The 25,194-nt window shown below is 39.9% G+C and overlaps 2 protein-coding genes across 3 annotated transcripts in view; both read left to right on the top strand.

Moving 5' to 3' along the window:
- Positions 1-651: 651 nt before the first annotated feature.
- Positions 652-17,758, top strand: nek8 (NIMA-related kinase 8). Its single transcript, XM_085243830.1, has 15 exons — positions 652-748; positions 4,210-4,415; positions 5,338-5,570; positions 5,659-5,790; positions 6,233-6,441; positions 6,571-6,650; positions 6,746-6,930; positions 7,493-7,640; positions 8,129-8,205; positions 9,017-9,134; positions 9,244-9,394; positions 10,252-10,415; positions 11,387-11,539; positions 13,160-13,318; positions 15,182-17,758. Exons 1-15 carry the CDS (start codon positions 702-704, stop codon positions 15,208-15,210), a joined length of 2,091 nt encoding a protein of 696 aa, XP_085099956.1. The 5' UTR covers positions 652-701; the 3' UTR covers positions 15,211-17,758.
- Positions 17,759-18,194: 436 nt separating this feature from the next.
- Positions 18,195-25,194, top strand: part of traf4a (tnf receptor-associated factor 4a) — a 39,290-nt gene continuing 32,290 nt past the window's right edge. The window contains exon 1 of one of the 2 annotated variants that reach the window (XM_085243827.1): positions 18,195-19,070. In XM_085243827.1, coding sequence (XP_085099953.1) covers positions 18,928-19,070 — 143 coding nt within the window. In that variant the 5' untranslated portion in view covers positions 18,195-18,927. The remainder of the gene's footprint in view (positions 19,071-25,194) is intronic. The other variant, XM_085243828.1, reaches the window with a different exon arrangement.

Below are 25,194 nucleotides of genomic sequence, written 5' to 3'. Positions count from 1 at the left end.
TTGTCACCACAGTTGGTAGCTCCACATGCGTGATTTTGCAGTTTTATGCAAGATGTCCTTCCTGACAAAACCCCAAAGGTGATTTGTGTCTTCAAGTGGAATCAAACCAGTGACCTTTCGCTTGTCAAGGAAATGTGGAAACCACTACACAGCCGTTGTGCTTAAAAATACTGTATAATTACCGTTTAAGATGGATAAACATTATCGTTTCTTCTAAAGGACAATTTCCTCTAATGGGAAAACCAAACAAAAACAAATAAATAATATATAAATAATATATTATTTTCAATTTCTTTGTTTCTAAATGTTTCATGCTACTTATTACTTTAAAATGCCCAAATATTTATATAGTGTAGTTTTTGTCCTCTTCTCTTTTAAACCGCAAATTGTGACTCCTTTGTTTTGCAGTACATACAGCAAATCGAAAATGTTTGGAAACTACAATTTATGTAGGTATTATGAAGTACTTCCAATAAAATATAAATAAAACATAACCATATTTCGTTGTATTAAAGTATACGTGTAAGCATAATTTAAAACAATGTTCACCGTGACTGAAAAAATAATTAAAAAAAAAGGGGGTGTCTGTTTGGTATCTTCCTGTACTAACTGTGTGGAATCCGTCTGTTTTGTCCCTCGCTGGCTGCCGTGGTGCCAGAGGGGTTGCCTGGAAACGGCGGAAACGTTTGGGCGCAGCAGCGATGGAGAAGTATGAGAAAATCAAAGTTGTTGGAAGAGGAGCTTTCGGGTAACGTCTGGCTATACTTACACTTTATATGTAATTTATAAAAGTTCTTTTATGTCACACACATCAGCCTGTCTGTAAACGCTGCGCTGTCAGGAGCGAAAGAGGAAAACAATTTTTCCCCTTAAAAAGAAGTAACGGAAATCGTCAAACGTGCGAAGAAGACGACGACGGAGAAGGACGTGTTACCAGAAGTAACAGAGCACTGGACGCGATTTATTTACTTTAAAAACCAGCTATCTGAAAGGCATGTAGAGGTCAGATGAGTGTTAAAGTCTGCCAAAGTCACCAAAAATGTTTACCACCCTCGGTCAAACCCAATATAATGTATATTATACATTATATTGTCAAAAGTATTTGGTCATCTGCCTTCACACGCATATGAACTTGAGTGACATCCCATTCTTAATTCATAGGGTTTAATTTTATGCTAGTCCAGCATTTGCAGTTATAACAGCTCCAACTATTCTGGGTAGGCTTTCAACAAGCTTTAAGGGTGTGTTTATAGGAATATTAGACCATTCCTCTAAAGGCGGATTTGTGAGGTCAGACACTGATGCTGGAACAGAAGGACTGGCTCCCAGTCTCCGCTCTAATTCATCCCAGAGGTGTTCTGTCGGGTAGAGGTCAGGACTCTATGAAGGCCAGTGAAATTTCTCCACACCAAACTTGCTCTTCCATATTTTTATGGACCTTGCTTTGTGCACTGGTGCACAGTCATGTTGGAACAGGAAGCAACTTAGCCGCTGCTGTTCCCAATCTCTTCCACTTTATTATAATACCACTAAAAGTTGACTGTGGAATATTTAGAAGTGAGGAAATTCATAACTGGACTGGTTGCACAGGTGACATCCTATCACGGTAGGCTACCACGCTGGAATTCACTGAGCTCCTGAGAGCGACCCATTCTATCACAAATGTTTGTAGAAGCAATCTGCATGCCAAAGTGCTTGATTTTATATACTTATGGTTATGGAAGTGATTGGAACACCAAATTTCAGTGATTTGGATAGGCGACTGAATACTTTTGGTAATATAGTGTTAGTTGGTCCAGATGACAGGGTAAGATGACAAATGAGTGTAAATAGTTTGTAACCAGCCTACAAACTGAATTTCAAAGTTTAACTCTAATTTTTTTTTTATTAAACTTCAACTAATTGAATGAGTTTTTCTGGAGTTTTGAAAAAGAATATGTGTTGGCTAGTGTTTTATGAAAGAGGCACTGAAGTCTTAAATTGAATGAAACTTTTAATCTTTTAAGTGTCATGAAGATATATAATTTTAGCTGATAAACAAAAACCCCAAGAGGTCATAAAACACTACAACTATTTTTCCAATCACAAACTTTATAGCCAATGACAAAAACACTACCATGTCACATATGAATAAATATTAATTTGATGGTCAAAGATGGTCAAAGAGTCGGTTTTGCTTAGGAAGGTTTCTGCATGAAGTGACCTGGAAGAATAAACATTGCAGGCATAATCGGAGCTGGTTGAATTCTCTAAGTACTAAGAAAAAGCAATTCACATATTTATGTGTGATTTTCAATTTTATGTGCTAAACCTTTATAGCTTATTTTTAAATGATCAATATTATGCTACTGTCATAAAATCTGCTTGTTGTTGCTTTACACGAAGAAGGGAGCTTTATAAGTAGGAAAAGCTCCATAAATAAAGATTATGAGCTATATTGAGTTACACTAGATCATCAGAAAATATGACTGAAGTAAATAATCTCATTTTGACTGGTATGGTATACACTTTATGAGCTCCATGTCCCTGTTCATTTAAATGTCCAGCCTTGCTAATGAAGTTTTACTGTATTTCTTAGGGGTGGTTCTCTTTTTATGTGACTGTGTGAAACAACATGACACAAACATGTTTAAAATTTAGTTGTTGTCTTCACTCTTCTGAAAATCCACAACATCTGCCATCACATTTTTAAGAAGCTGTGTATAGTGTAAGTAAAGTTGGATTCTTTGAGGACCGTCCTTCTCTTTTCCTTATAGTGTCCATTACACCTGACCATTAAGGTCAAGGTAAAGAATTTTTTGGACTATTTGTCCACAGCATATATATATTAATTGGAGATGAGAGGGCAGTGGGAACAAAGCGTAGCTGAAGGTAATCAAACGCAAGTAAAGACAGACAGGAGGTAAAAAACTGAATCAAGATGAGTAATCTGACTATCAAAGCAAAACTGAAAATAATTGAACATTCAAAACATAATAAATAAAGCCAGACAAAAAGACTCACAATAAAGATGATCATAGAGACAGGGGGATACAAAGACTGAAACACTGGGCAGACTAGAATAACAATCCAATCAAAATAGGAACCGAAACTCAACAAATTCCAAAAAATCAATTTTCAGTAACATCTCAGAAACCTCAGGACTGTAACACAAATCAAATATACTTTTCAGGTACACAGATGGAGAAAGCTTCTGATGTCTTCTGAAACAAAATCAACTAATCTAACCCAAATATAGCAGAAATTTCATTTGTAACATTGACATTTATTATTTTCATTCTATTTGTCTGAATTCCAACTTGTGATCAAAATACCATAGAGGCAGGAAAAAGAAATCTTGTTTTCCATACCTGTACATTCATATCACTTTGAATTGGTGTTGGTCATACTTCACATCTAAATGATAAAACTGTCATTAAAAGATGGCCTGTTTGATGTTTGCACAATGAGACATGGGATTGTGCTGCTTACATTTCATAAATAATGCACATCAAGTGGATTTATCCCGAGCCTGAGCTGCTCTGCTCATTTTGCAGTTTATTTATAACTACTTAAATAATCCATCAGAGGTGGGAAGTCACAAGGTCCTGATCTGCACAGCTGTACTTTTATGTCAGTACTTTATTTGAATAGAACACAATGTTGATCCCACAGCATGGCAGAGTTATTTTTTGAGCCCAGATGTTAAATCGGCTGATAAAGTGTTATTATTTTTCTACATAAAAGAATCCAGTCAGGTTATATGCTAAGAAGACATGCACTGTGTTTGTGTCCCTTCCATTTATTTCTCTTTTTATTCTGTGCCAGCCATGTGTGGGAGTAGTTCTTAAAGGTTAGTACAGAATGCTGTGAAAGGGTCAGATTTTTCAGATTCTCTATTCTTTTACAACTTTGTCTCACATTAGCTTAAAAATCTTAAGTTAAATATTGAGGTTATTTTACTGTGTTACTGTGTTTATTTGGTTCACATTATCGCTTCCCCAGAGAGTAACGTGTAATAAATCAGTGCCAAAGCTTAACTCATTCACTGCCAGCCATTGGCAGTGAATGAGTTAAACCCATTGACTCATTCACTGCAATTGACGGCTATAGACGTCAATGGCAGTGAATGAGTTAACAATGTCAAATCTAAACTTCAGCAAATCACCCTGCTCATATTTATTCAGGAAACGGTATCTCTCATTCTTCTTCACTTTGCTCTGCTGTCAGGATTGTTCACCTGTGCCGCAGGCGCAGCGACGCGGCCTATGTCATCCTTAAGGAGATCCCGGTGGAGCAAATGTCACGAGACGAGCGTCTGGCAGCACAAAACGAGTGTCAGGTGTTGAAACTGCTCAACCACCCAAATATTATAGAGTACTATGAGAACTTCCTGGAAGACAAGGCCCTAATGATAGCGATGGAATATGCTCCAGGTAACCTTGCTATAATATCTTATTACACATCTCCCTTTTGTTAATTGTACAGCATGTTACTTTTCCCATGATATAGTCCTGCAGGGCTCCATACCTTTGCTGGTTCCCATCATGTTAGGCCTGGGAATACCACATGAGGCTGTGTGATAGTATTACAATTCAGAAATCTGTTTATCTATAATGTAAAAAATGTAGATTGCCATTAGTGAGGCCAGCCTTCTGCACAAATGCACCAAAACAAAAACCTAAAATCATGAGGCTTGGATCTTTATATTTTCATACTAAAGACGAGGACTTTGCCAAGGCCTCTAAAGTTCTGCAATGCATTTCTAAATGACATTTTCTCAATTTGTGATTGGTTAAGTAGCTTGTTTTGCCAGTGGAACTGCCATAGCTTACAGATATTGGTGCACGTACATTGTTTTGATTCAGATATAAAACCTTACATATTTTGGTGTTTTATGAGCATTTTTCACTCATTATCTTTTCTTTGTCATTGCTCCAACTATTCTAGCAGTAGTTTGTTTGATTTTTTGGTAAATATATCCTGCCTGGATTTATTGTCATATTTTTTCACATGAAAGAAAATTATTGAAAAAGTACATGGACTTTAGTTTTTGTTAAAGTTCAGATTTTGCGGCTGTAAACATCCAAAAAGTCTATTTGTTGCAGATAAAAGTGTTGATGTGATTTATTTACATGGCTGGATTACTTATTTTTTCTAATGCTTACAGTAACATTTCACTTGAGCAACAAGGTCACCTGCTGTGATCTTAAAGCCCTTTAAAGCCTTTAAAATCCAATGTTAATTGGCTGTAATATCATTTCATTACTCAGACCAACATAGTAACTTCCATTATGGTTCCAACAAACCAAAGTCATCTGTGTTGTTTATTCTTCCCTTCATGTTTTCTCCATGCAGGTGGGACGCTGGCTGACTACATACAGAAGCGCTGTAACTCGCTACTGGACGAAGACACCATCCTTCACTTCTTTGTGCAGATCTTGCTCGCCCTGTACCATGTTCACAACAAGCTCATCCTGCACAGGGACCTCAAGACTCAGAATATTCTTCTTGACAAACACCAGATGATTGTCAAAATCGGAGACTTTGGCATCTCCAAGATCCTCGTCAGCAAAAGCAAAGCTTACACGGTGAATCGTCTTACCTCTTCCCTTCATTTTTAGAATTCTAAATTGCATTCTGAAATGGAATTAAAACCTCCTTTATTTCCTGTTACAGGTTGTCGGGACCCCTTGCTACATCTCCCCGGAGCTGTGTGAGGGAAAGCCGTATAACCAGAAGAGTGATATCTGGGCTTTGGGCTGTGTGCTGTATGAGCTAGCAAGCCTCAAGAGAGCCTTTGAGGCTGCTGTAATAAGAGCATATACTTTATACTGTCCCATTTTGGGTGTGATGATAATACTGCATTATTGTTTTTACATTACTCTTCTTCTCCTTAAATGTATAAATTATAAACTCTTGCTGTGTGCAAAGGCATTCAAACCATTAGAGCTACTCTGTTTACACAATGGGGGATTCTTAAAATTTCTCAGAATATTTCATAAAAGCACCCGCATGTTGTCCCACTTTAAAGCACAAACAGATTGCTACTGCTTCTGATATCCACTCAGATCAATAATTCATTCAAATCTTTTTTGCTTTTGCTCAAGTCTGTTTTCACTACCGATTACACTGCGGTTTAGTGCTGTGAAAGATTCTTGTTTTGACAAGGATTTAGGGTAGATGAGAGATTATGCTTTTCACATCAATCTGTGATGCGTCTTATGATTTCACTCCTTCATTTTTCTCTCAGAATCTCCCCGCCCTCGTTCTGAAGATCATGAGCGGCACCTTTGCTCCGATCTCAGACCGTTACAGCCCAGAACTCCGACAGCTAATTCTCAACATGCTCAATTTGGATCCATCCAAACGGCCTCAACTCAATGAAATAATGGCTCTCCCCATATGCATCAGGCCCCTGCTTAACCTCTACACAGATATAGGAAATGTAAAAATGCGCAGGTACAGTCTTTTTGCTTAATTAATAATGAAATAAGATTATTTTAACTACAAGAGTTTTGATGTCAGATTGAGATTTATTATGTTTTGTGTAGTGACTTCTGTCTTTATCAATATCTTCTTTTCTTCCAGGATTGAGAAACCTCTGTCTACGGTGCAAACTGGTCCTCAAGGTAGACCAGGAGGGAGAGTTCCTGCCAACAGGTCAAGAGGTGAAGCATGTAGTTATTTGACCATAGTACTGGCTGATCTAGACTGATAGCGTCAGTTACAAAAATTGTTGTTTGCTTTTTTTGGGCTGAAACAGACAGATCAGTTGGTTTAGGACCAGGAAAGGTGCATTCCCTCCCGCTGTCTTCTGTGTATACGTGGGGAAGTGGCATCTCGACCCCTCTCCGCCTCCCGATGCTCAACACGGAAGTGCTTCAGGTCTCTCTGGGCCGCACTCAAAAGATGGGTGTGACCAAGACTGGCCGTTTGATTACATGGGAGGTTTGTGTGTGTGTGTGTGTGTGTGTGTGTGTGTGTGTGTGTGTGTGTGTGTGTGTGTGTGTGTTCTTTGTTTTTTCTTTTTTTTTTTTACTTTGACTGCTTTTCCTGAAGTACAAATGTTCCCTGTAACTCTGACACAGTGCAAAAGGAGCAGCTTTGATCTGATATGCTCTCCTCAGCCTTGCTGATGTTTCCACTGTTAAACGTCCAAATATAGCTGAAAGAAATTATGAGCCAGTACTTGTTGTAGCAAACAAGAAAATCCCAGAAAGTTTTAAAGACTCAAATAGCAATATTACAGGACAGCATTGTTATGGTTGCTTGGAGAAGCTACAGTACTAAACAGACAACATCAGATTGAAGGATTTTAGCACTTTTTTATCCATATTTTGAGTTTTAAGATACTCTTGGAAAAGCATAAATTCTCTACATGGGTATTTGTATACTTTAAAAGTAACATCTGGAAGGCTTGAATATTGCAGACTCGTGATTTCCTCTTATTCTGTTACTGCCATAAAGAGACTCTCTGCTCACTTTAGTCTAATAACATTTTTTGTCACAGGCTCCATCAGTGGGGTCCTCTGAGGCCAGTCTTCCTGGTGTGGTGGAGCAGATCCAGCCTCAGTTTATTTCTCGCTTCCTCGAGGGTCAGTCTGGAGTCACCATCAAGTCTGTGTCCTGTGGTGATCTCTTTACCACCTGCATGACAGGTAGGTGGGCCATTTGTCTTTGGATACCCATCAGAGAGATCACAGCCGTGCCAATCAGTTTAGTTAGGAGCTGTGCTGTAGAAAATCTCTTTATGCTCATCCCCTAAAACACTAAACCGGTGTTTGAGTGCAAACTTTGGATACAGCCAACCATCTCTTTATCTTGATATTGTGAATCTACCTGAACATAACCCTCATGCTTGCCTGGCAGTTAGGAATGGTTGTTTCTCTCATTCTCACACTGTGGTACACTCACAGCGTGTTTTTGAAGGGTTTTGTCAACCCATCCAACACCACAAAGCCGATAACACAGGATTAAAGACTCTTTTCTCTTAGCTCATGTCTCTTTCATCAGTTTTCACTGTTGTGTTGCAGATTAGTGTTTCCTAGATGGGGATTAGAAGCATTCTGTTGGCCTCTGTAAGAATACACCTACACTCATCAACTAATAGTCCTGTTAATCCCTTCTTTTCATTTCCAATTTGCAGACAGGGGCATTATCATGACGTTTGGTAGTGGAAGCAACGGCTGTCTAGGACACGGGAACTTCAATGATGTAACACAGGTACACTATTTGAATGCCTTAGTAAATGCAATGATAGCTGCCAGTGTAAGAAATTAGGTATACCCTAATAAAAGTAATACAGTTAAAGGCAACAGCTTCTTTGTAAATTCCACTCAAATCAACTTGTTTAGATTAATAAAGGTGGATTACATGTTAAAGAAATCTCTCAATCAGTAGAAATTCTGTGACCCTGAAGTTAGTCTATAATACCATTTAATCAGCAGTGCACTACTGGAAACACTGTGTGGTTTAGGTGAGAGAGCTAGTGTGCAGGAGGCAGCGCACATGATGCCCACTAGCTAGTGGTGAATGTGCTGGAATATTAGCTGGGTTGTTGGAACACTGGAGCAAAAAAATACAGACGTCGTCCTAAAAAGCTGACAGGTTAGACTTCATTCCACACGCTTCTACACAAGCTTGTGTGTGTTTTGCAATTTCACAGTGTTAAAATAATGTCTTTTTTTCATGGCTTGATGTGCTCTCCCTCATATTTTTACAGAAAAGCACACATTAAAAGCAGACGTGCCTTAACATGTACAATGAATTGATAACAATGAAATAATAATGGATGAATGAATAATTAAAAGACTTTATAGAAAGAGATGGTCGTTAAAAAGACATTTTTAAAATTTATTAGGCAATAGATAGTACAGAAGCAGACAGGAAACAAAGGGAGAGAGAGGAGTGAATTCAACCAAGAATGATGCAGTTTCATTTTATACAGTTAAATGAATGCTATGAGGGCGCAACGTCCCTACAGATTTTTGATGAAAAGCTTTCATTTCATTGATGACACTGTTTTTGTTCTCAGCCCAAGATAGTGGAGGCCCTGCTTGGTTACGAGCTCATTCAGGTGTCCTGCGGTGCTTCCCATGTTCTCGCTGTGACCAATGAAAGAGAAGTTTTTGCCTGGGGAAGAGGAGACAATGGTATAGTAAACAAACCAGTTTTTATTTTCTTCTTTTTGGTGTTTGCTTGTGTGGTTTATGACAGCTGCATCTCAACACAGAGCTTAATGGTTGGGTCTCTGTCTGAAAGGTCGCCTCGGGCTCGGCACCCAGGACACCCATAACTCTCCACAGCAAGTGTGTTTACCTGGCGACTTTGAAGCCCAGAGGGTGGTGTGTGGAGTTGACTGCTCCATGATTATTAGCAACCAGCACAGCATTGTGGCATGTGGAAGCAACAGGTGACTATTCTGGTTCTTGATTCAAAAGTGTGACAAAAATGAGGAAGTGATGAGCAGCGTTATATAACGCTGAGACAACGTTTTCACTCCATGTTTTCCGTAAAAAATGCTAACATTTTTTCACTCTATAAACTCGATCATGTGGGTTGATGGTGGTAGGTTAAAAGGTCAGAGAGGTACTTTCCTAGTGCACAACGTGTGAGACAGCATTCTCTTAAAATGACAAAGCCTTTGCATTCACTCAGCGCTAATCCCGCTCTCTCAGAGAGGATGTATGTGTGAATAGGAGAGGGCAAGAGTAGTAAACAGCTTTGTTCACACTTCTGTGGCTTACAGACATGAAATACATACACAGTAGCAGTGAACTCAGCTCCAGACCTTAAACATGTATTGAATACTTGATAAATATGAAACTAAAAGATTACTGGCATTAAATGATAATTATTCTTCATTGATGGGTAAGAAGAACTTTATTGCACGATATTCATCAAAGTGTTCCAAAAATAGCAGGTGGAACTATTTATATACCATGAAACTTAACAGACTTCATAGCCAACGGGATGGAAACTTGATACACATGATAGCAAACTAGACTGGAACGTCTGCCTACTTGGGATTTTTTCTATATTACATAATGTCAGATTTGTTTTCTGGATTTCACCGATTGCAGCTTTTAGCCAAAAGGCAAAAAAGAAACGATACTTATGAGCGAGTGCTGGTAATGTGTTTGTTTACAGGAAACAAACAGTCTTATATTCTCAAATGTATGCATGCTTAAACAAACACTTAAGATTTGGACGAATACTACAGCATTGTGTCTGTTAAAAATGTTTGTTTTGTTGTTTTATTGTACTCAGGTTCAACAAGCTTGGCCTGGATATGATCACAGCTGGAGAGGAACCGAATCCCTTGAATCAAGTGGAAGAAGTTCATTCTTACACTCCAGTCCAATCAGCCCCACTCAACACTGAGAAGATTGTTTACATTGACATTGGAACGGCGCATTCTGTCGCTGTTACAGGTTCAAGAAATTCACAATATTATTCTCTTTTTTGGAAAGAGTCTCGTTTGTAGCTATTATAGCATTTCTTTGCGAGTGCCTTTGTATGTTAAGTTTAAGTCCAAAGGTGGACCCAAATACAGACTGGCACACAGAGTAATACACAAAGCAAGCTTTACTTTCATGCTGACAATAAGTTCCAGGGAGGAAAAAAGGGTGACTAATCCAAAAGTACAAAAACTGCCAACAAGCACATGACTTAGAAGCAGCACCTTATGAGAGAAGCAGGTGGTACAACAGATGAGTTGACAAAGAGGAAGACAGAACTACTTATACACAGAGGGCTGATTGGAAATGAGAAACAGAAGGGAAACCAGACAAAGGTGAAAACTATCAAGATGATCAACAAACAAGGGATAAAATCCAAAGCAGGATACAAGAGAAATCTAGGTATCAGAATAAAGCAGGAAATTAATCAAGGACACAACTAAAGGATAAATAAACTAATTTGAGGGGAACACAGAAAGACTAAATAGAGAGAGGAGCAGATATTTTAAATAGCTGATTGTTAGAGATTGCTTAACGGCAAATGTTTTTCCTCTTTTTGCATCTATACAGTCTGTTTATCTGCATCCAGAACCTGCTCAAATGTGATTGGTTAGCACCCAGACTAAAGCTGACTAGAAAAACAGAAACCAGAAAGATTGAAGAGATTAGCCCTGACAAAACTGCAGTAGTTCCCTTGCTTTTGACAGCATTGGGTTTAGTGGGATGCAACAAAGAATCCTGAATAATGTCTGTGACCTCTTTCTTTTTTTTCCCGCAGACCCTTGTCAGGCAACTGCGGTACAAAAATTAATATTACTGCAATTCATTAAAAACGTAAATTTTTCTTATCCATACAAGGGAAAAGCTGCTAACAAAGTAATTTCACCACAAGTGTAATTCCTAAATTTTTTCTTGGTTTATGTCTCCACGTTTTCGTTGTTCAGAAAATGGTCAGTGTTTCACCTTTGGCAGCAACCAGCACGGTCAAATTGGCTCCAGCTCCCGACGTAGCAGCCGTGCCCCCTGCAAAGTGTCTGGCCTGCAGGGCATCACTGTGGCTGCCTGTGGTGACGCCTTCACCTTAGCCATAGGATCTGGTGAGTAGATGCATTTATTGAGTCATGTTTGTAACATTGCAACAGATTTCTTTTTGAACCACGTTTCTTTTGAGACTTGAGTTTTGTGAACAAGAATCCTCAAAATATGTTGGATGGCTGACAGAGGAAACTGCAATATAGTTTTAAGTAAAGTGTGATATCAGGTTAATATACTTATGAGTAGAAAAGAGTAAATATCACGTCTTGAAGTTTTTGAAGACCCTGCACACCTGCAAAGGGGCTTTCAGTTTTTTCTGGCTGCCGTTCAGGTTGAAGATGGGCCGGGGATGTAGTACAGTTTGAGAGTTGACTGGATTACTGGAACCAATAAGAAGGAGAAAAGTGTGTGTACACACAGCTTAAGCTGCAATCAGGCCAAATCTGTTTTTCTGGCAAGGGAGACTTGCTTGGTATGCCAGAGAAACATAAACGGTGAGAACTACCATGTCTAATTATATTACCCAATGAAACTATAAATTACTGTTAGACATTTCTTTTTACCTCTCAGCTGTAAAAGACTGATGGGGTATTATCATCAACCTGCCGGGTAGGTGATGTGGAGTCCCAAGTTTGTGAATGCAGTAACTGACATAGGAGTTTCAAATTGATACCATAGGTATAACTATAAAAAAAACAACAACGAAAAAAACGGGTGATTTCAAATCGATAACTTAAGAAGGAAGTCAACTAGGATTTTGAAATGGATAACATTAGATTTAATCTGATAGAGACCACATTTCATTGATAGCTGTTGTTTAGCTGCTTTACATGGGTATTTTATTATATCTCAATTTGACTCTGACTGGCTGTGTCACCACAGTTATAATGTACAACACCAATTCTGAAAAAGTTGGGACCTAGGAGTTGGTAGCCTGAGAGCTCGACAGTCATAAACATTCCGTATTGATTTCTCTAAATTCTCTGAAATCTTTGATTATGTATTTACTGCAGATTACAAGAGATTCACAATTTAATTTTGAGGAACATTGTTCAGAAATTGTTTCACAATTTGTATATGCAGTTTTTTGCAGATTGGTGAACCTTTGGTCATCTTTACTTGTGACAAACTGCCTTTCTAAGATGATCTTTTTATACCCAGTTAGTTGCTGACCTGTTGGCGATTAAACTAATGATTTGCAAACAACTACCCGTACTGTTCCTCCAGCCGTTTCTATTTAGTACCACTTACTTTCTCCAGCCTCTTCTTGCCCAATGCCAACTGTTTTGAAATGCATTTCTATGATTAAATTAAAAATATTCAAAATATATTTCTTAATATCGTCATTTTGTCACTTTAAACATTTGATATGTTTTCCATGCTCTATTATGTGTAAAATATGGGTTTTATGAGATTTGCAAATAATTGGATTCTCTTTGGACAGCATCTCAAGTTTGTCAGAAGTGGGTTTATAGCGTCAACTCCAAAATAAAGCCGATAAAGATGATCATTGCGGTAGATTCTTCAGCAAGTTTCACATTTGTTCAGGATTATTTTCACGCCATCCCAAAGATAAACCCACGGAGCCATCAGTTAAAGACCTGTGTGAATTAATGCATGCTGGGGTTCTGACTCTCAATTTGGTGACCATCCTCTTCTTCTTCTGTTTCTGTTCTCTGCAGAAGGGGAGGTGTACACGTGGGGCAAGGGGGCCCGTGGCCGCCTGGGAAGAAAAGAGGAGGATTCTGGGATACCAAAGCCAGTGCAGCTCGATGAAAGTCACCCGTTCGCGGTGACATCGGTGGCTTGTTGTCATGGCAACACCCTGCTGGCAGTGAAACGTAATATTTCACTCATTACCCTCTGTTAACAAACTCTGTGAGATGTTGGGATGTGGTGAAATATCACTACTCCCCAGATGAAAGACAAGCTTAACTCGAGACAAGGTCCCCCGATAACATCAGCAGAGTTGCATGTTCATCTGTGTACAATAGTGAAAGGACTCATATCACTAGTGAAAGGACTCATTTGTAAGTTTGAAAGCTCAGCTGTGGCGAAAAATGTGGAGTACTTCCATCTTTTACAGACGGGGTGCCAGGGGGTTTGTTTACACAAGAAACTAGTTTTTATGCTACAAATATAATTTTTATCTGCACACTAAAAGTAATTGTAGGTCACAGAGGTCTATGGAGTGGAACAGAAAATGGCAGTATAAACAGTGATGGTACAAAACTGAGGGCTTGGATTCCACTTTATATTTGAAAACAGCTGCAGAATTAGAGAAGATTAAACTGCATCAGAATTCAATAAGTGACAGAGATGCTGGTAATCCAGCAACAGGCTGCAGGGCTGCTGTTTAAATGGTTCTCAGGCCTGAGCTGAGCAGCAGATATATAGAGACCAACCACTGTGAGAGGTTTAGATTACAGTACAGACCATTGCACAAGTGCCCAAGTGAGTGAGTTTCACCCTTCTAACTCAAACACTTCAACATTAAACAACAGAAATGGAAAGAAACGGAGGGTGGTCCTAAAGGTCCAGTATAAAGATAAAGAAGGATTGTTTTGAGCTCTGAATCATGCAAAGCTTTTTTTTTTTTTTTCTAAGAGTCGAGAGATAAAATTGTTTGTATAGTTTTTTTGGACAACAAGAATGGTTCGTCATGTAGGTCAATGTTTTCTCTACGTGACCTGATGTGTGTGGATGATATGACACATGCTTGAACAATGTTTCAGTGATCAGGATCTGGTGAACATTAGGAAACACATATGTGAAGGTCAAAAGCTAAAACACACAAGTACAAAATCACCAGGTTTTAAAGTTTTCCTTAAGGAGGAAAGAATTAATTTAATTGAACACAAAATTAGTTCACAAACCTCTGAAAGGAACTTAAATTCTTAATGTGAGCTTTAAATTGTGAGTGGAAGGCAAAAGTCTTCACAACAATTACTTGAAGACAGAATTAATTAATTATTAATTACTTTAAACAATGAACAGAGAAAATGTAGATAATTGTGTGCAGATGTAGCTGTGGAGTCACTGTGAAAAGCAAACATGTTTTTCTGGTCCAGTAGCCCAGTAGTAGTAATTGTGATTAAACAATACCAAAGAAAATGCAGCACTGCAGACCATTTCTCCAAAATTTGTAATATTGATCCTAAATTTAAAAACAAATAAGACCTGAAGTTCTTTTGTATTATGTCGTATTTTTGCCTATATTAGTCATGAGTGAAAAAGCAGATGGAGAAAGAAGAGAGCGGAACATCTGGACAGCAGGAATCACTCTGTTGCAGTGTTAAAATTTCCATTAGACTAGTCAGGACTACCAGACCTCCTGTAAAACATGACAAGCTCTTACTGATATTCATTTAACTGTCAGCCTCATTATTGGCCCACTGATTTATTGGGTTAATACTTTTTGTGCAACAACAGACGAGTTGTTTGCTGCTGGTTCAATTCATTCATCGATTAACCTGCTAATTGTTTTCTTTGTGGGATGAATGAATATTTTGTCTAACCAATGTCAAAATGTAGAGAAGATTTCAAGCCAAGGTGGCATCTTCAGATTAATTCAGTACAAAAACCAAAAGCTGTTTATCTTACTGTTGTATTTAAAGGAGAGAAGATAGAACCAGTTCCCAATTAGGTCAAACACTTGCACCTGATTCAGCTCTACTGACATTGCCATTCTGTTTCTGCTTCAGCTCTGCTCGAGGAGGCCATCTCCAGATGATCTTGTCTTGAAAAATAACCCACTCTGCGGCCATCGTTAGACCCGACAGCAGACTGTGGAGGAGGACCGCTTCCTCCTAGAGACCCATCTGTGCTGAATTTAGAAAGATTTCCTTTCAAACCCCAGCTGCAGCCTCAGCCTTTCTCTCTCTATCTATTTTTCTTTCAGGTGTTTCATTCAATGGTTTGATTTCATGATGCAAAGCACAAAAAAAGGTCACAGCCTTGCTGCAGGTTTTATCTCACATCAGGTCGGTGAAAGGAATGTTGCAACACAGATACTGAAGCTAGATTACAGGAAGTCATTAGGCTGGGCTCATGCAGTGAGCTATTGTGCGCTCTCATGTGCAGTGTCAGCACAAGAAAGACCATTAAAAGGTCAAACTGGTTTGAGCTCTCTCAAGCAGCCGGTCAATGAAACGAAAAGAATGAAGCCACTTGAGCGTTCATCAGACAAATGAAGTCAGCACCACGTCAGTGGTCACTTTGCGATTTATTGGATTACAGCGGTGTTCGAACCACATAACGACGGACCGAGCTGTGTCTGAAACCACTCGCTTGTTCGCTCATTCACTTTTGTAAGATAAACAGCAGTTCAATGAGAGGAGTGAAAGGAGATTTCAGACTGTTTACTGACTGCAGCAGGAAATGGTGCACATGCTGGGCTGTTTTCATTCCAGTGTAGGACTCTGAACAGCAGATGAAGTTCACAGTTTTATCATTATTGTCCTTGTAACTCATTGAAATCATGTTGCTGTACAGAACAGTGTGAAAACTGTTCATGTGATGACCAAAATCAAAACCTGCCAAAGTGTTCAGAGTACAGTAACTATTTCATTCAATGCCTCACTCTGATGCAGACACAACCATGCTGAAAAGGGTTAACAACAAATGAAAATACCACAATGTTGAAAAGCCCCCATTGTAGTAAATGAAGACAAACTACACCGCCTCAATTTAACTAAAGAAATAAGGGTCTTCCGTTGGGTTGAAGGTTCAGTAAGATCCTAACCCCACTGAGAATCTTTGGGATGTGCTGAAGAACATGTTGCACAGCGGTGAGGATCTCCCCTCATCAATATGAGATATTGGAAAATAAATGTCACAGCTGAGGACCTTTTTTGGGCCAGTCAATGTAAACTTGAACCTGTAATAATGAACGATTTGAAGAAAGTTGCACACAGAACCTGAAGTCCTAATAATGCAAAGTGGGGTCAGTTTGAAGTACTTTATATGCTGCTGCATGGCTTCATTTCCAATAGTAAATCCAGAGATCATCTGCAGTTACATGATTATATTCTGTATTTAGGCTGAGAGCAGTCTGAGACTGCACAGCTCAGCTTAGGCTGGAAGTTCTGTCTCTCCAGAGACGAGGGGTAGATTGACTGTCTCAATTCAATTAATGATTGGATGAAAAATATTTGAATTTAACTCAGACAAAGCAAATGTCTCTATTTCCCGCTCCAGAAAGCATATACCTCTATATCCGTTTTCTTTCTCATTCACCCTAAAAGCTAACAACACAATCTTGAGATCATTTTTGATGTTTGACTTCTGATATTCACATCAAGGCTCTTGCTTGTTCACTGTAAGAAAAATTGCTCAAAAAGTGAACAAGAGATGCTCGTTCGGGTCTTCATCACCTCCTGCTTGGATTATTGTACTGCTCTATTTTCTTGTCCGCCAAAGCGTTTATTAATCGCCTCCAATCTGTCCAAAATGCTGCTTCAAGGATTGTAACTCGCTCTCAAATTCTCTCATATCACCCCATCATTACAGCATCTGCACTGGCATCCAGTCACGTTTAGGTATCATCTTGAAATCTTGGTTCTTACTTTCATGGCTTTATGAAGTGAGGCCCTCACTTACATCGCCTGTCTACTCAAATCCTTAGGCTGGCTGATAGAGGTCTTCTTGTGGTTCTCTGTACCCGTGTAAAATCTAAATGGGTACTGTCTCTTAAAACCAAAACTGTGGAACAGCTTACCACTCTTTCTTCACACGCTTGAATCTGTGGCATTCTTTAGAAAGCTTTAAACTTCTCAGACAGAGATTTGGTTGTTTTTCTGTTGTGTGCATTTTGCTCTTCTTTTTGTTTGTTTTTCTCCTGTTAACTCTGTAAGCACTTTGTGACTCCTTTTCTTAGAAAGCGCTATATAAATCAATTTTACTTACTAATCTGCATCTGGATTAGTTTGTGATATTTTCTCGTAAACATCAAGGTGATGTCTGATTTCACTTCGATAGGTATTTCTGATGACACAAGATGTCTCACAGCGCTGAAATATCGTTCCAAAAATTCCTTGATCTATTGTGACTAACTGTTAGTTCCACTTCAAGCAGGTAGTCACTTCTAAGTGTGGGCCAAGACTCACCTCTGATAAAGATTTTAATGCATATTTATATATATATCCATATAAACAAACCAAAATAATCACAGAAAACAGTTTCAAGTACAAGCACCTCAAAATGCTCATTTCCACTGCTGCTTTTTTAAATATGCATGTATTTTTTATATTTACATTCACATTAAATTTGACTCACAGTGACATTTTCTTGTATTGTGGCTTTTATTCCAATAGAGAACATTTAAAAAGACAGACTTTCAAAAAATGAAACATTAACCTCCTCTACCCTCCTCTTTACGCTGTCATTAATATGTAGTTTAATACTATAAACACACCGAGTTATTTCACCTTTTCTGGGGACATGGCTCAGCTGCCTTTGTTGTCCTGTGTGATGATGTAATGGTGATGTAATCCAGTGGCAATACAGCAGGTGAAAACCGATCCAGATGTGAAGCTGTGCGCTTTATTGACCCCGTGAACGAAATGACATCCGGATGTTTATTTTTTTTAATGAGTATAACAGCAGACGTCAGGGGTTATTTTTAATGAAGCATTTATATGAAACATTTAAGCTTGAAACGAAATAATACCAGACTGGTGTGCTGCTCCATCGCCAGGGGGCGCCTCTCCCCTCTGACTGTGCTGTAGGTGTCTGAGTTGGATTCAGTTTTTCTTTATTTAATTTACATCTTTACTGCGAAACCTCTCTCACGTGTGACTTCACCAGCTGGCACTATGTATGTTTAGGTTTTTTTTTTTTATTTAATTATTTATTTATTATCACTCTCCGACACTTTATGTGGACCCCTGATGGCGTCTAAGCTGATAAATAAACATTGATAATTATCAAATGTGAAATGAAAGAACGATGAGAGCCCACTGTAGCCGGACAAAGGCTCGATTAAAGCCTCATAAAGAGGGGATCACAGAGATAAAATGGTGTGAACAGAGCGTTTCAGCTCCTTGACTCCTCCTGCCTGGAGGAGGAGGAGGAGGAGGAGGCGGGACTCGGTGCACCTAAACAGACGGAGGGCTCTTGCTTTGCTCTCAGTGTGTCAATTCTGCATCACCAGAGGAGTCATCCGCACAGCTGTAGCAGCTCTGCCGGCCAACATAAACACTGCGGAGGGAGAACCGTTTCTCCAGCCTGTCTCGGACCGTCCAGCCTTTGTTGCCGTCAGACAGCTGAGCACTGCGGGAGGACGAATTTGCAGAGCCCGATCCGTCGGCGGCGGAAGGGACGTGATATGAACCCCTCATCGGCTTCACGGCAGCGCAGCTAGACAGCCCCGTTTGCGGGGGGATCGAGAGGACATTTGTACCTTTAACCTGCAGCCGAAGGCCCGACAAAAGCGACAGAACCTGCAGCCATGCCCGGGTTTGATTACAAGTTCCTGGAGAAGCCAAAGAGACGCTTCCAGTGTCCGCTCTGCAGCAAAGCGATGCGGGAGCCCGTCCAAGTGTCCACCTGTGGACACCGCTTCTGTGACACCTGCCTGCAAGAATTTCTGAGGTATGCTGTGTGTTTGTGTGCACAGGGATCCACCTCTTTGCAGGCGACACCGGAAATTACTGGCGTAGTTTCGGTCGAGCAGCAGTAAATAAAAGCAAAGGTGTGCCCTGCTCACCTTTCTTCCGTCTTGCCTGGGTCTGCATTAATGTTGGTCTATTGTGTAGCTGCTGCCCAGAGCAATAACACAATATGAGGCCTGGTAAACAATGCCTGGCTTTAACCCTCCTTCTCTTGATGTCAGGTGTGTTTTTTCTCTCTCTGCATGTGCAGCTTTAGCCTGGAATAATATTTCATCATTGTTAATTATCGCTTAGACTCATAAATGTGCAGATTTTTTTTTCTCCGAGTGTAATCTTTATGTTAAAGTTTGGGGGTTTCCCCCCCTTTTTACATTAATTTTTCATGCTGTGGTGATTGTGGCCTGCAGAGGGCCCCTGCCTCCCCATCCTGTCTGTGTTTCTGGGCTGGGGTGGATGAGTCTGCGTGGGTTGTGTATGTGTGTTTTTTGAGTATGTTCTGGAGTCCAGGATTAGACAGTGGTTCATTGGTCGGGGGCATCTGGGGGCCACTGAGGGACCTTTTGCTCAGAGGTCAGCAGGATGGCAGACCTCCTCACCTTTTAATCTGTTCAACACTGGACTCAGTGTTAAGATCCCTACAAACAGAGTCTTTGTTTTGTTCCTTTCAAAGATGGCCCTGTTGCTAATTATCCCACTACACCTACAGGACTCTCAAGCAATACACAGAATCCCCCAATAGCTTACCTGCAGATCACACACACCTGCATCAGGAGCTTCTTCTCCAGCCTGATTGGCTGCAGTGTCACCATGTAAAGTAGTAGATGAGTTCAGATTGTCGACTTCTGATTTGTGTTTATGTGATGTTTAGTTGCATTAAAATGTGTGCAGAAAAGCACTATTGGCCCTAAAAGCCACATCACAAAGATTTAAAACAGGAAACAAACAGTTAACAAATTTAGTTAATACTTAATTATTTTTTTTATAAACTGAAAAAATTATTTTAAAGGTTAAAATTAACCTTGAAATATTTTGGTGCACTGATAAGTAAAATTTGTAGTTGATGATGATGATAGGGAAAAATCTAATTTTTGACCAAAATATCTGTTTTTAAATGGTTTAAAATTTCCTGCTTTTCTTTGTGTTATCTCATTTTACCTTAACTCGATTTGTGTTGTTTCCCTGTTGGTTGTGGACTATGAGACACTGAGAACTTTTTGTTTGTTTGCTTTTTTGAACAGAGAGTAGCCGATTAAATAAAAGATCTGATCTGTGTATTACAGTTGCGTTGCCCTCCACACTAGAAGGTCTAAAGACTTGATTGTGGGAGTTGTCATTCATAAGTTTGGCTTTTATTTCCCTTTTTTTTTTTTTTTTTTTTTAAATCTGTACAGTGCGGTCTAAATGTGACTCACACTGTTTTGGAAAAGCTGTCTGATTACCACATTGTTCTTTTCTTTTTTTGAGCAAAAGTGCCATCAGAACTTGATTCCTCCTCAATTTGAGAATTTGCTGGCGTAATAGATTCAAGTGAATGAAATGGGACTGAAGAACATTTGTAGTGTTTTGTGCTAAATATTTGAATTATTGGAAATATGATCATTAGTTGTTTCATGTGTAGGCTGAAAACTAAATTCACACATCAGATTTGAATAAAAGTAGATCTGGTCTCTTTGTTCAGACTATTCTATTGTTTTTATGTTATGGAGTCTGGATGGGATATGGGTGACAGCTGCTGTGATGTTTCAAATCTGAGCTGCAGTGATTAAATGGAAAGATAAATCGAGAAAGACAAAACACAAAGTTGCTTTTGTTTGAGACCCTAAAGACGACTGTCTCCAGTGTCTGATGCTTTGCTATAGTTAAACGTCACATTATAATTGTTCAAATGTAGTTTTATGAGTCATAAAAATGCTGCGGTTTCTTGGTTTGTCATTTTTCCTGTCAAGCTGATCTGCAGTTTAACATCAGTTATAAAATCAGCTATTTAGCTGAGACCAGTCTTCGGTTTTACTTGATGAAACACGAAGACACCCCGAGGGAAACTGGGATAACTTCTCTGTAAGTTCCAGTTGCTTTCAGGAAAGACTGATGTCTTATTTGGTGATCATTCAGTCAGGCTTCCTGTGTCAGAACACAGTGACAGCACAGAGGTGGATTGACGCTATGAATATATTAGCTAGTTTGTCGTGAGCTGCTGGTTTGCAGTGTTTTGAGTCATCGGGAAGCCTCCTCTGGATTACTAAACAGCAGCAGATTGCATCTGGTTGAAAAGCAGAAAGAGTGCTGAACAAAGGGAGCGCGGGAGGAACAGTGTTGCTGCTGATCAATGAGTTTGGCCCGACGCTTTGTCTGCCTCATCCCGTCCGCCTCCATGTTCATCCTCCAGTTTACGCTCTTTTTTTTTTTCTTTAACTCCCACAGACTGACTGAATTTAACTAAAGTTTCTCAACTTGTTAAAGTTTTAAATTGAGTAACATTGTGCCCCTGCGTGGTAGAGATGTCACATAATATGATTCCTCCCTGTACAGGCTACGTTCACACTGCAGGCGAAAGCGCATCAAATCCGATTTTTTGACCCTATGCGACCCATATCCGATCATGCTATGACAGTGTGAACGGCGCAAATCCGATATTTTCAAATCCGATCTGGGTCACTTTCGTATGTGGTACTGAATCCGATACATATCCGATGTTTTAGAAAGCGACTGCTGTTTGAACGGTCAAGTCGCATTAAATCCGCCTTTTACGTCACCGACACAAGACTGAAGCCAATTATCAGCGCCAGAGAAGCGCCCGAGAAGACATCGCGAACGCTTCCTGGCCATCCAGTGTAGATGTCAGTGAAACTGTTGGGAAGACAACGTAAACATTTTATTTGTACTGTATAATCTGCAGATTCTGACAGAAATCTGCAGCTATCCTTTGAAGCACCGCTCCTCTCTAAAACAGCAATAAGGATCATTATTAGGTTATTTACATTATTATGTAAATAACAAAATAACTTAAAGCAAAAATTGGGAAACGTGAAGACCGAAGTCTTTATATTAAGGGCCATCAGTCAAACAATACTGTTGCTCTGGGTCTAAACAGAGCGCGTTGTGTGTGACATCTTCTTTTGCGCATGCGGGCCGCTTTGAGCGTTCACACTAGAGAGCGTTTGCTGTCGCATTTTATTTGTAGTGTGAACACGCAGACAAAAAAATCGGATTTGATCAAAAAATCGGAATTGAGCATTAAGACCTGCAGTGTGAACGTAGCCACAGTTTACATGACCTACATCAAGTGAGCCTTACTGGAAGTGCATCTCCTCTTTAACAACACATCCTGAGTAAAGGAGCTAAAATGTGGGTGGTCGTTTTATCAATATTTACTAATGTTCACAGGTCATCTGTTGGCCATTGATCTGTTTATCATTCAATACTTAAAAGTATTTACACCTCTGATCAGTAAACTTAGGTGTTAGACTTTTTTAGCACCCATTGTATACAAGGTTAAAACTATTTCCAACTTATTAACAAATATGATCTTACACCAGATAATTAAATCTCTTTATTAATGGCCTAAAAACTGCAGAATAATGTATATAAACTTCTCCTGATGTCTCCAAATTTGTTACGAGCCACTTAAAACAGCTATTTTCTGAGCTTTTCATGAAGAGAGATGTGTGATAGTGGCACTAAGATGTCTAAATAAACTGTTTCCACATTCAGATTTATAATAATAGAATCACAATGACGTACAAGGTCACTGTTTCACAGTGGGAACTCTGATCGTGCTTCAAAGGAGATTTCCTGCTCCACTTCCCAGGTAGATTAAAGCGTAAATAAACATCTACGTGAACAGCAAATAGTGTTTTAGCAGCTCTTCCGCCGTCATGAAACAGCCGACAGGCTTCGTTCTCACCTCTTTAATTAACGAAGTGTGCCAGTCGAGGCCGTCGAGCGTGTGCGCCTTTTGTGAGCACGGTTCAAGTTTATTGAGGCTGACAGTCAGTAGTTAGCTAATGCATTGCCCATTGTGCAACTCAGCTGATCCTGTCTCTGAAGTTATTGAGGGCTATGTCACATCCAGTCCAGGCTTGCTTGGCCAGTATGCCCGCTTTCACATGGACGGCTCTGTCATCATCTCCGGAGACCCACTGCTCTGTCACAATAGGCCACAAGTAAGCAAATGCATGGCATTGCTGGAGCGTTAATCATCCTTTCTCACGAAATAATCCCTCAGATTTATTTAGAAATTTATATGGCGCAATATAACTGGGTTATAACACGCTATGTGGTGAGTGATACGTGCTTAATAACCAAATTCCTCATGAGAAGAACGGAGATGATCACAAATGACAGTAATGGCATGAGGACATGCAGAGAGCAACAACTACCAGGGTTAGTGCACCATCTTTGTAATTTTAAGGAAATTGATCCCGATCTGCACCACGATGCGATGCCTTCTTCTGTTAGTCATGCTCCATGTCTCCTCCGAGTTCTGGTTTCACTTTTAGTCCTAATGTGACAGTACTTGTCAGGTGCAAGCTGTAATAAGCGCCGATGTGAGGACATCCTAGGCTGGAGCCTATCCCAGCTGTCACAGGGTGAGATGTGGAGTACACCCTGCGCAGGTCCGTTCATGCTCACATTCACGCCTAGAGCTAATTGAGCATCAGCAATTAGCCTGTCTTTGGAGTGTGGGAGCAAACCGGAATACCTGGAGAGAGCCAACGCAGGCACAGGGAGACTCCTTCACTCGGGGCAGGATTTGTACCTAGGACATTCTTATTATGAGGCAACAGTGCTAATATGTTATATAAATATTTTGTATTATACCTCCAGGCAGACATAAGCCATGTGTGTTCAGATAGAGTTTTCTATCACCTTTTAAACCATTTATTTTGTTCATAGAACCACGAGGAGGCTAATCCTGTATTTCCACTTCAAAGAATGTCACAGTGGAGTGAAACGTCCCTGAGAGGCACTCAAGGAAACACATGAAGCGTTGTGGCTCTACTGTGTCTGAGCAGCCTCTGTTAGCATGTGATGCTAATGGCCTGTGTTTCCGCTTTGGGAGGAATGTGCAGCAGCAGCAGTCTTGGAGGTTCGCCCCCCCCAACACACACTCTTCTAAAGGGAGAGTCATGGGGTAAAAGCAGCCCTGCCCTGCAGCTTTAACACACTCTGCAATCAAATAGAAGTCACATGCCTCAGTTGCTTGGTGTCTACTGACCAGGGCAGACTTTGTTTTAGCCACACTGAGGCTCTAATAAAGGACAATAAACACTTAATAGTTGGGCTTATGATCGAGCCACACATGCCAGGCCTCACGGCTCGGCAGTGCCGGGACTCCTGAGCCAGAGTAAAGCCTCACAGTGTAACTGTGGGGCCTCTGTGGGGATGATGCAGTGCAGCGCCACGGCCTTGACAGGGGTGTAATTGGTTTGTTCAGCTCGGGAGCATCTCTTCCTACAGGCCCTCCGCGCATTCGTACAGCACAACTGCTGACTTACCCGGAGTCACGAGTGGCTCCAAAGTGGGCTAATGTGAGAATTTTTCACGGCTCGATTATTCACTGTCCGAAAGCCAGGCCAGTGTTTTTCGCAGCAGACCTTGATTCGTTTTAACTTTGACATGTCCTCTGTGTGTAGCACAGCATTTTTCCCCACTCCTCACTGATGTAGGTGATACTCGCTTTTTCAGCTGTGCTCTCCCACGTTTTTTACACTGTGTATGTCCTGATGCACAGCCACAGAACACCTTGTACCTCACTCTCCTTCCTCTAGCATCTGTCTAATCTAATATGTGAGCAGTGTGGTAGTAAAAAACTGATAAGTTACCCGATTGGAAGTGTTTCCAAGAAGCCAAGTGGACTTATTAAAAGCTTAGCGTGAGCATTTTTGCTTAATAAACTATTTAAATTATTAATGAAACGGCTAAATTGTTGCTATAATGATTGTCTGATTGGCTACTTTTTCAATAAATTAATGAACTGCTCTAACACTACAGTCAACAACTCTTTTATTACTTTGTTAAAAAGCCAAACCCTTTATTTTCAAAACATAAATCTATAATAAAATTACTTTCCTTTGTCTTTATGTGAAAAAAGTAGGCCAGGC

Source organism: Mchenga conophoros, linkage group LG14, assembly GCF_057382185.1.
Source record: "Mchenga conophoros isolate Kocher_MC1m ecotype Shallow Benthic linkage group LG14, M_conophoros_male_GT1.1, whole genome shotgun sequence".
Classification (NCBI taxonomy): Eukaryota; Metazoa; Chordata; class Actinopteri; order Cichliformes; family Cichlidae; genus Mchenga; species Mchenga conophoros.
This window is presented reverse-complemented; position numbering and strand designations above follow the sequence as displayed.